The sequence below is a fragment of the Chelonoidis abingdonii genome, chromosome 5, assembly GCF_003597395.2.
Source record: "Chelonoidis abingdonii isolate Lonesome George chromosome 5, CheloAbing_2.0, whole genome shotgun sequence".
Classification (NCBI taxonomy): domain Eukaryota; kingdom Metazoa; phylum Chordata; order Testudines; family Testudinidae; genus Chelonoidis; species Chelonoidis abingdonii.
In genome coordinates, this window is record NC_133773.1 from 98,589,139 (window position 1) to 98,601,399 (window position 12,261).

At 43.5% G+C, this 12,261-nt stretch overlaps 1 protein-coding gene across 4 annotated transcripts in view; it reads left to right on the forward strand.

Annotated features, from left to right (window-relative positions):
* Positions 1–12,261, forward strand: part of ATP8A1 (ATPase phospholipid transporting 8A1) — a 263,824-nt gene that overhangs the window by 33,477 nt on the left and 218,086 nt on the right. For all 4 annotated transcript variants that reach the window (XM_032784994.2, XM_032784992.2, XM_032784991.2 and 1 more), the window contains exon 4: positions 4,881–4,979. In XM_032784994.2, the coding sequence (XP_032640885.1) occupies positions 4,881–4,979 (99 nt within the window). The remainder of the gene's footprint in view (positions 1–4,880; positions 4,980–12,261) is intronic.

The window sequence follows — 12,261 nt, forward strand, 5'->3', positions numbered from 1 at the left end:
GTAATTAATTTAAACTAGACATTTATTTTTAAAATTTGAGATTCTCATGTGACATTTCTACATAGGTGACTCTGACATTAACTAGTACTAGTACCAATTACTATACCAAGTGCAGCAGAGTGATATTTAACTCTTCCATTACTTAACCATTGAACTTTGATTGCCTTAGAGAGGAGACTATTTATGTGCTTCATCCACCTGAAGTCCATCTTGTTCAGAAGTGCTTTTTTAAAAGAAGGGCACAATACTTTTGAACTGCATTGATTTAAAATATTTCACATTCATTTTAAGTTGATAATGTAAAGGCAGACCATATAGTTGGTGTGATACGTTATATATGCCATACCTAATGACTGAAGTTTGAACTGTGGACAGGAATAGTGACAAAGTTACATTTATATTTAACATTTTTAAATTCACCTAAATCAGTATTGTTGTATATTAATTAGTCAATATATGCAATTAACAAAGGAGGAAAGCTCTCCTCATCTTAGTGATATTGGCTGTATTTTGTACCATAACACTAGTCACATGGCACTTATATTCACTCTCACACCTTCTGCCTCTATCATGATTGATTGTCAAATATTCAGATGAATGTGGATGACTGGAGTTATCAGTGTTTGCCATAGAACTAAGCAGCTCATCTATCTGTAGTTACTGTAACACACACAATAGTTCATTGTGAACATTAGATCACCCAGCTATACCTATGCATAGGCGATTTGCTTATCAGTTTTGTGGGTTTTTTAGTTTTTGTGATCTTGCAACCAGAGGTGTTAATGAGGATGTAGGACTTGCCTTTTTCTGGTATAAATAAACATTTTAAATATGAAACTTCTTAGCAGGAGAAACCTCTATTTAAAATCTGAAATTCTGTTAATTGGGAAACACTAATAAAAGAAACAAGTAAAAAACATCTACGGCAATTTAAGACTATAAAATAAGAATGCAAAGAACTAGGAACACACAAGTAAAAAATCTGATTTTGATTTTTTAATGCCTGATTTTTATCCCTCATGAACACAGTGCTTTGTAAAATGCAGTCCTCCTTTGCACAACTTACATCTAACTTCAAAGAAAATAGTGAATAGATTCCACTGGTCATGGGGCAGTTGAACTTTAGATCCCCTTTCTTGAAAACACTGAAGCATATGCATAACTTCACTCATGAGAATAATTCCTCTGAATACTTTTAAAAAAATAACCACTCATGTGCTTTACTATGCCATGTCTTTTGGGTCTGTATGATAGCCATCACAGGGAAAACCAGCAGCACTACATTACAAATGTATTAAACTATCTCTTATGTTAAACAAAAGAGTTTTACTGAGACACTGGAAAGCTCAGGGTTGTCAAGGTATGATTCCCCACTTTGAACCTTAGTGTTCAAAAGATGGGGTACCTGCATGAACCCCCCAAGCTTAATTATTAGATTAGAAATGATAGAGCTGCCACCACCCAAAAATATAGTGTTTTGGGGCACTTTCTGGCCCCCAAACCCTTCCCTGGGGACTCCAAAACCCAAACCCCTTGGATCTCAAAACAAAGGGAAATAAACCATTCCTCTCCTTTCTTCCTCCAGATTCTCCCCTCCCTGGGTAACACTGGGAGATTCCTGTGATTCAACTCCTTGAATCTTAAAACAGAGAGGAAATTTACCTTCCCCCCCTTTTCTCTCCCTCCCAGACTCTCCCTGAGAGAGAGACAGTAGTCCTAACACAGAGAGAAATTAGGCTTTTCCTCCCCCCTTCTCTCCTTTTTCCCATCAATTTTCTGGTGAGTGCAGACTCCCTCCCCTTGGGTCTCACACAAGAATGAAAAAACAATCAGGTTCTTAAAAAGAAAAACTTTTAATAAAAGAAAGAAAAAAGTAAAAATTGTCTTCGTAAAATCAAGATGGAAAATGTTACAGGGTCTTTCAGCTTATAGACACTAGAGAGAATCCTCCCCCCAACACAAGTACACGTTGCAGCAAACAGAGATACAATCCTTTCAGCAAAAATACACATTTGCAAATAAAGAAAACAATCAAAAGACTAAACCGCCCTTTTCTAATGGTCTACTAATTGTACCAGAGAGACGCATGCATTAATCAGAATTGGAGAGTTTGTTACATGTCTGGTCCTCTCACAACCAGAGAGAACTAAGAAAAAAAACCAAAAAGCGACAGAAAAAGGCTTCCCTCCACCGAGATTTGAAAGTATCTTGTTTCCTGATTGGTCTTCTGGTTCAGGTGTCCAGGTTTACTGAGCTAGGTTACCCTACAGGTAAAAGATGACATTACCCTTACCCATCTGTTATGACAGGGTTACGTCTACACTACAGGATTATTTCCGATTTTACATAAACCGGTTTTGTTTAAAACGATTGTATAAAGTCGAGTTGCATGCAAGCCACAGTAATTCGCGGTGTGCATCCATGTACTGAGGCGTAGCGTCGATTTCTGGAGCATTGCACTGTGGGTAAGCGTTATCCCATAGCTATCCCATAGTTCCTGAAGTCTCCCCTTGTCATTGGAATTCTGGGTTGAGATCCAATGCATTTGGATGCGTGCAAAAACAGTTGTCGGTGTCTGGTCCATTCTTCCTCTGTAAAAAAGAACAACAACACCCTTTATTCCCTGGATTTGCTCTGGCAGACATGCCATGGCAACCATGGAGCCGTTTTGCCTTTTTGGTCACTATCACATATGTTGTGCTGGATGCCACGACAGAGGCGTTACAGCAGTGCTCCCAGCAGCATTTAATTTGCCTTTGCAAGTGGAGAGACGGCGTTCTGTACGTTTCCGTGCCAGTGTAAAGGCGATGAAACGGTTATAAGTCGGTTCTGTACCGTTGTTGCTGCTGTCATTGGTGCTCCTGCTGGCTTCGCTGAGGTCGGACGCTGTGCAAAAGACAAAAATGTGGAATGACTCCCCGGGTCATCCCTGTTCCTTTATTTTTATCTAAAAATTAGAGTGCTTCAGTCTCTGCCTAGAATATGGGCAGAGTGTACTCTAGAACCAATGACATGGAACCAGAGAGCATGCTGTTCCTGTTTCAGATCATCATCAATGATGAGCTGCCATTTGCCATTTCTTATTGGCGCGGTGCCCATTTTGTGCAAACAACTTCAGCCACCTCAGTTGCTTCCCTTCCTCCGACACCAACCTCCTGGGCTATGGCCGATTGCAGATGTCCCCCTATTTGTGCACGTGATGAAGTAGATAAAGAACCAGAATATAGAATACACTTTTTTTTTTTAGTGAGAATAAAATGAGGGAGGCCAGCCTCCAGGCTGCTATGATAGTCAGACAGACGATTTAAATGTGTGTTGGGAGAGGGAGCCCAGCCCTGCTTGCTATGATAGTCTAGCATAGCAAGAATCTTTTCTACGACACATGAAAGGGGTGGTGGCAAGCTGATGGAGGCTCGCCCCAGTTGCTAATGATGAATGACGGTTACCAGTCGTTCTTTTACATACTGCTGGGAATGCCGGGATCATTCCCTATTTTACCCAGGCGCCCCCGGCTGACCTCACCTGAGCCAGCCAGGGAGCACTCACAGGGATGATGATGAGGACGGGCTATCAGTCATTCTGCACTGTACCGTCTGCCACCAGGGAAGGAAGGGAGAGGATGCTGCTGTTTCTTGCGCGCAGCACCTGGCAGTCTACCAGCAGCATGCAGTAGACATACAGTGACACTGGAAAAGTCAAGAAACGATTTTTCCCTTTCTTTCACGGGGAGGGGAATGGTAAATTGAGGAATATACCCTGAACCACCCCGGACCATGTGGTTTGACCTACAGGCATTGGGAGCTCAGCCAGAGAATGCAATCTTGTTCGGAGACTTGCAGGGACTGTGGGATACGCTGGATCCTCAGGTACCCCCTCCCTCCTCGATGAGCGTTCCCATTGATTCTTTGGTTTCCATTAACTCTTGTCACGCAGCACTGTGCTGAGTCCATGCTGTGGACTCTGTCTGTCATAGCCTGGAGATTTTTTCCAAATGCTTTGGCATTTCGTCTTCTGTAACGGAGCTACTGATAGAACAGATTTGTCTCCTATACAGCGATCAGATCCAGTATCTCTCGTACGGTCCACTGCGGAGTCTTTTTTGGATTTGGGACAGCATCACCACCCGTGCTGATCAGAGAGCTCCACCCTGGACAAACAGGAAATGAAATTCAAAGTTCATGGGCTTTTCCTGTCTACCTGGCCAGTGCATCCGAGTCTAGATTGCTTTCCAGACGGGCACAATGGTGCACTGTGGGATACCGCCCGGAGGCAATACCGTCGATTTGCGGCCACACTAACCCTAATCCCGACATGGCCAATACTGATTTCAGCACTACTCCTCTCGTCAGGAGGAGTAATAGAAACGGTTTAAAGAGCCCTTTATATCAATATAAAGGGCCTCATTGTGTGGACGGGTGCAAGGTTAAATCGGTTTAACGCTGCTAAATTCGGTTTAAACGCGTAGTGTAGACCAGGCCTCAGTGTTTCTTCCCCGGACATGGTGTTGAAATCAGATATAGCATCAGCCCTTGTGGTGGGAAGATGGAGGGGAATGCTGCAAAGAATCTCACCATAAATTCCTATATATTTATGCCTACATTTTATAATTCAGTTGGTCAAATAGAAACATTTTTCATAACAATTACATGTTGCTTCTGATTTTATGAGAACAGGTATAAGTGTAATGATTTAAGGAGATTGAAAATAGTAAGCAATTATAGGCTCGGTAGTAAGAAGGACTAAAATGTACAGATTGAGAAAATGGAATTGTACATGAACCTGAATATAGTGGCATTCTTTTGCATTACTAAGTTCTGTTTATTATAGTCAAACTGCACTTTGACTTACAAATATAAAATACATTTTCTTTTTTTTAATAGCAAATTCCAGATGTGTCCCCAACGGGTCGTTATACAACATTGGTTCCTCTGTTATTTATTTTAGCTGTAGCAGCAGTCAAAGAAATCATAGAAGATCTTGTAAGTATTTAATATAATTATTTCCTAAATAAATAACCTGTAATATTTATGCATCTCTAAAATTAAAAATAATTGAATATATCTACATTCTCAAGTTACACAGCATGTAGTGCTTGGTATGAGGAGATTCTCCTAAACCTAGAAATATGTAAAATATCTTGCTTTAAACAACAGATGAAAACCTTGAACAATGGTGGAGATAGTTTATGAAAATATGTGTGATACCAAGAGGTGATATCCATGTGGTAAATTGTACAGGAATGTGATGAATGTATTGCTTTTTCATACCAGTTCATTTGATCACATGCCTATAACCTCATTACCTGCCACCAATCCATCTCCTCAGGACTTATTCTAATTTTCTAAACAGCTTCAAATAGCATTTTTGTATCATCTTTCTAGAGAAATATTTACTTCTCCCTCTAGATGTAGAATCCCTTCTCCCCAAAATTACTTCTGAAGTCTGATGGCTTTCAAGTCTAATATCTCATGTCCTTTCAGGGCTAGAAATAAGAATTTTATACAGTCATAAAGAAGAAATCCCCAGCTTTTCTAGTGTGTCCCAAACCCCTTTCTATCAGCATAATTGCATCCACAGTAGGGAAGTTGCACCAGTGCAGGGCCGGTGCGACCATTTAGGCAACCTAGGCGAGGGTGCTGGCATTTGAGGGGCGCCATTTTCTTCGGCAGTGACCGCGGCGGCCGGATCTTTGGCCATCTTGGTCACAGCCGGCATTTAGGCAGAGGGAGCTGGGGCAGGGGAGCGCGGGGAGGGCAGCCTGCAGCAAGTAAGAAGTGGGGGGGCAGCACACAGAGGAACTCCCTGCCCCATCTCACCCTTACCCTGCCTCTCCCCGAGCATGCCGTGGCCGCTTCACTTCTCCCACCTCCCAGGCTTGTGGCACCTAAGCTGATAGGCGCTGCAAGCCTGGGAGGTGGGAGAAGTGAAGCAGCCACTGCGTGCTCAGGGTGCTCGTGCTCGTGGGTGGAGCAGAGGTGATCTGGGGCAGGGGGAGTGTGCCTCAGGGTGGGGGGTGGGGTGCTGCCGCAAGGGGGGTGCCTCAGGGCGGAGGGGAGAGCTGTTGTGGGGGGGTGCCTCTGGGCGGAAGAGGGGGGAGCTGCTGCAGGGGGTAGGTGCCTCAGGGCGGGGGCGCGAGGGGGAGGGCGGAAGGTGGAAGTTTCGCCTAGGGTGCTAAACATCGTTGCGCCGGCCCTGCACCAGTGTAGTGAGATCTTTGCAAAATCAATGCCACTGTACCAAGTGACTGGAGGATACCTAACATTAATCAAGATTTAAAAAAAATTAAAAAAAGCTCCAGAAGCTATCCTGGCAATTACAGGCAGGTAACATTAGTACCATGCAAATTTGTTGAAACTAATGTAAAGAAAAGAATGATCAGAACCATAGATGAGCACAATATGTTTGGGAAGAGTCAACACAGCTTTTGTAAAAGGAAATCATTCCTCACCAATCTATTAGAATTCTTTGTGGGGATCAACAAACACATGGACAAGAGTGATCTTGTAGAGGTAGCGTACTGAACTTTCAGAAAGCTTCTGATGAGCTCTCTCACCAAAGGCTCTTAGGCAAAGTACACAGTCATGGGATAGGATGGAGGGTCCTCCCATTGATCAATAACTGGTTAACAGATAGGAAACAAAGGGTAGAAATAAATGGTCAGTTTGCACTATGGAGAGAGGTGAATAGTGAGGTCCAACAAGGATTTCTACTGGGACCAGTCCTTTTCAACATATTCATAAATGATCTGGAAAAGGGGGTAAACAGAAAGGTAACAGAGTTTACAGATTTTACAAAATTATTCAAGATAGTTAAGTCCAAAGTTGACTGCAACGAGATCTCACAAAGCTGGGTGACTGGGCAACAAAATGGTAGATTGACTTTCATGTTGATAGATGCAATGTAATGCACATAGGGAAAAATAATCCCAACTATACATACAAAATGATGGGGTTTAAATTAGCAGTTACCTCTCAAGAAAGAGATCTTGAAGTTGTTGTGGACAGCTCTCTGAAAACATCTGCTCAGTATGCAGTGGCAGTCAAAAAAAGCTAAGAGAATGTTAGGAACTATTAGGAAAGGGATAGCTAACAGAAAATATCATAATGCCACTAAATAAATCATTCGTACGCTCACACCTTGAATACTTTATGCAGTCTGGTTGCCCTATCTAAAAACAATATAAAATAGAATAGGAAAAGGTACAGAAAAGGTCAAAAAATTATTAGGGTTATAGAATAGCTTCCAAGTGAAGAGAGGTTAAAAATAATGGGACTGTTGAGCTTAGAAAAGAGATGACTAAGGGGGGATATGATAGAAGTCTAGAAAATCATGAATGGTATGGAGAAAGTGAATAAAGAAGTATTATTTTCCCCTTCACTTAACACAAGAACTAGGGGAACTAATAGGGAGCAGGTTTAAAACAAACATAAGGAGGTATTTCTTCATACAATGTACATTCAGTTGGGAAACTCATTATCAGGGGATGTTGTGAAGGCCAAAAGCATAACTGCATTAAAAAGAGAATTAGATAAATTCATGGAGGAGAGGTCCGTCAATGGCTATTAGCCAAGATGATCAGAGATCTAACTCCAGAATCTGGGACTGGAAGACATGGGATGGGTCACTTGATAAATGTCCTGTCCCGTTCATTCCCTCTGAAGCATCTGGCACTGATCACTGTCAGAAGGCAGGATACTATTCTAGATGGACTATTGTTCTGACCCTGTGCGGCCATTCTTGTTTGCCTAGAAGAGAATCATGCAACAGAGCATTGATCAATATGCTGCTCCTTGTCTAAAGGACTCTCAAGAACAAGGAGGTGAGGCTAAAATAATTCTTAAAGAAGAACTCTATGCAGCCCCAACATATGGTCCCAAGAAACCTTGGAAAGATCAGCCATCTTGATCTTGGCCTTGGCAGTGGCTAACTGTGGTACTCCTGCCTCTCATATGGCCGCTTCACAAAAGACGCATTGTTTTTCTGGAATGAGGGAAAAAGGAGCACTGCTCTGGTCAGGACTTCAGACACAAATCACCCACCCCTGACTCGAAGTAAGAGACGTAGATCTTCTCCTTAGGCTTCCTGTGCTAGGACATGCAGTCTAGAGCTCCTCTTCTGTTGCCTCTGCACCAAAGGGCACTGATGGCTCCCTCATTCCAAAGGACCATGCTTAGTTTGGCACTGTGTTGGTACCAGCTGCTCCAGTGTCATCCCTTGCACTGAGACCCTTGGCAGCTACCACCTTGCCTCTGAATCAAACACTTCCTCAGTATTGGGTCCCCACTCTGATACCAGACATCTCGGCTCTGGAGAGCTCAGCACTGAAGCCTTTTAGGCCTACGTCTACACTACACACTAGTGTTGGTGGCATGTAATGTACATGTAGCTACATGCTGCAGCGAAAATCAGGCTGCATCCACACTGTGGTATGTAGCTGCACTTGTCCATATCGGTCAGTGGGAGGCAGCTGGGAAAGGATTCAGCAGCTCCCCACTGCCTGAGACTTTCCCTTAAGTGGGGAAGGGCTCCAGCTTTACTCAATCTGTCCCTGCAGTGGGGAAGGGCTCTTGCTGCAGACAGCTGCCTCAGAATCTTTCCCTGCTGCCTTCCCCCTTCCAGAACCTTTCCCCACTGCTGAGGTCTTTTCCTGCAGGAAGAAAGGCTCCAGCAGCAAGGAGGCAGTGGAACAGTACACTGCTAAAAATATCAGTGTAGACAGGGAGGCATGGCGTGGGTGAGTAGAGAGCTGTGTAGTGTATGTACACAAGTACATACCCACACTTTTCAAGTGCATCTTTCCTCACCTAATCTATGCCTCATGTTCTACACTGCTATTTATACCTTGGTTGGGGGCTACACAGATATGTATGCTGCATACTGCTGAAGAAAGCTTGAAATTCAGAGGTAACCTTTCCGTTGGCTTGGTGCTTCGTGTCCTAGATTGCTTGGGAGATGTGATTCTGACCCAGCCATTTCCTCCAGCTTCATTCCATTGTATACCACATTGACCCAGGGCTGACCCTCTTCTGGAGGAGACCTATTCTTATTTGTCCTCCTTACCCAGCAGCACTGGGGGGTTCTTCATTTGGGTGACCCGGTGACAGTTTCTGCCTTAGCTGGGATTGAGATAGGCAATCTGAGACTCTCTCTAAAGTGATTCAGTCTCTGTATCAGCTTGATTAGGCTACACCTAGCAGCCATTTCTGTAAAACACCCACTGGTGCAGAATTACACTGTATTTGCTTGTCTTATGGTAACAACATTTCAAAAGAGCCTCTCCCATGTTTTTTCCCTCAGTCAAGGAGCTTCTCGCTCCGCTTGGTCCTAACTGGTCTCATGGGGTTGTTGTAATTGGGGCCTAGAAGGCCTACCTCAGTTGTGAGTCTAACTGTGGAAAAGTAGATGCAAATTTGTAAAATAGTTTAATCATCTATAATAACAAATGTTAGTAAATGTTGATGGGAAAAAGATAACAGAAGTCCAACTCAGACAGCTACATAATTTTTGTTTATAAAAATTAGTAAAAGAGAAAAACAAACTGAGGTAGTCTAAACAAAAGAGCCATAGTAATATAATTTAAGGACTGTGTTCATTCCATATCTAGTAAATAAGGAAAGCATGGGTCTGGAAGTTAATGGACTAAACTTGGTATGTTGGAAATTAGACCTGATTGATTAACAAAATAATGAAAGTATGGACTATTCCACCTGTCATTCCTCTTTTGTGGCCCTTACAAAACACTTTTTGGGGATGGAGACTGGCTAATTGACTGGAAATTGCTGGAGGAGCAGGAAGGCATCAGACCTCTCTCATCCTGCTTTGCTCCAGGGACTTTTTCCTTTGCCAGGGGATCCCAAAGGTCACTGCATCATCGAGAAGTCCAGGCCTTAACACACCAATGGGGTCAGAACTGCCACACCATCAGAGACTTCAGTCAGGGACACACAGTATCTTGCTTTGTTACTCTTTCCATTGTGTGTTCCTTTCTGCCCCACTATTTTTCTTCGTGTTCTCTTTCTCCCTCTTTTTTGGCTTTCTGTCTGATCTGATCCTAAGGTTGGCTGTACCACATAGCACCACCACCACGAGTTGAGACAGCCCATCCAGCTCTACTCAGTTCTGCCTAGCCTAAGAGGGACCAATAAAGGAGAGGGACTAGACCAACCAGATTACATTCCATGATCCAGAGCACTGCTGTAGTGGTTGACCTGCCCACCCAAAGCATCTATCTGTGACTGTCCTGCCTCCTGTAATATCAAGACCATCAGCAAAAGCTGTATTTTCTCCACCTTTACTATCCTCTCTCTTCTTTCACTCATACCTATCTGTTTGTCAAAAGCAAGAGAAGTAACCATCTTTCACATCTTGGAAATGAGCCACAGAACTAATCCTTCCCTGCTAAGAAGTGTTTTCCAACTCAAATAAGGGACTACAACTGATAGCGAAGTCCCATTTGAAAAAAGGATGTGTATTGGTTAAGTTTGTCTCATATAATTATTTAATTTTAGTTTTAAACTGCTTCATAAATTTTTGTAGTTTTTTTCCTTTCTTGTCCATATTTTAGTTAGAGTTTCTTAATGTGTTTGCCATGAAACTAACAAACCGACGTCTCTATATACCAAACCCTGTTTAAATTGTTTAAATGATGGACAATTTCAGAGTCATGCTAACACCTTTGACTCTTTGGGCCCATGTGTTCCATCTAAATTAATATAGTAGGGCCCCCTAATAAACCTATGGTAACCTTTTTCCTATATCATCTCTCCATAAAGGCAGCATTCTTGGTAACTATCACCTCGGGTGGAAGAATCAGTGCCTCCTTACACCATATTCTGTAAGGACAAAACCACACTTAGGCATCATCCTAAATTCTTGCTTGCCTAAGGTGGTTTTGGATTTTCATTTTAACCAATCCATATGCCAGCTAGTTTTCTTCCTGAGACGTCACTCTACTGCAGCCAAAATGAAACTACACACCTTGGATGTGATGAGAGCTTTATATTTTTATCTGGACAAAGCAAAGCCATTTAGAACATCCCAGATAGTTCATACCTTTCTCAGAAGCAGTTAGGAGCCTGTTTTCACCCAGAGATTATCCAAGTGGTTTTCAGACTGGATCAGGACTTGCTATCGGGGCAAATAAGATCCCTAAGGGCCTATTTCGCTAGAGTGCACATAGTCTCCAGAGATTTCCTTGCAAATATTTCAGTACCTGACATATGGAGAGTGGCTTCAGTCAACACATTCACCTCTCACTACTCTCAGGTCCAGCATCCAGATCAGATGCCACATTTGGCAGGGCTGACATAAATTCACTATTCAAGTAAGGACTTCTCTCACTCCTCCTGTTGAGAGAACTGCTAGTTAGTTGTCAAAAGTGGAATTGGTGTGGACATCGCTCGAAGAAAGAATGATTATCTACACTACAGTAACTATGGTTCTTCTTTGAGTGCTTGTTCATGTCGATTCCAATCAGGTGTGTGCGCATGCACGGTAGCCAGAAGATTTTTCCGATAGCAGCATCTGTCGGGTTGGTCTGGGTGCCCCTTGGAGTTGTGCCTTCATGGTGATTAATATAGAGCCCTGCCAACCGCCAGCTCGTCAGTTCCTTCTAACTGCCAGCGACAGTAGGCTGGAACTTGCCAGAGCCCTTGCTTTAGCAAGCGTGTTCAACTCCAGTTGTTTGTACATAGTTAGTTTATCTTAGTAGTTAGTAGTCAGAGCTGTTGGGGGGTCTCTAATCCTCCTTCCAACTCCCCAGAGGTGTGGTATGCTGTAGTCCCTGGGGTTTAAAAACTGTGTGGTCTGTGCAAAGCACATGCCAAAGAGCGATCCACGCTCCTTGTGTTCACAGTGCATACGGGGAGGGTCACCAAAAGGATCGCTGTAAGATCTGCCGCAAGTTCCGCCCTAGAACTCTTGAAGAAAGGGAGCAGCGGCTTGAAGTGATCCTCATGAAGACAGCTCTACACTCCCATTTGGACCCGGGCTTGGGACCTGGCTCATAGCACTTCCTCATTGACGTGGAGTGCCCTAGTGCCATCATTCAGTTCGATGCTGAGATTGGACTCGTCCCGGGATGCTTGGCCCCAGCACGGCACCTCCCAAGGTCCAGTGGAGAGCAGGCTGTGATCTCACTCGCTGGTGCCTCAGAAGAAAAAGAAGCTGGACAGTCAGTCACCTCCAGCTAAATCTAAGGAAGTGAGACCCCATGCGGGCCACAGCTCGAGATCCCCCATTACAGTCACATCGACTCCTGGC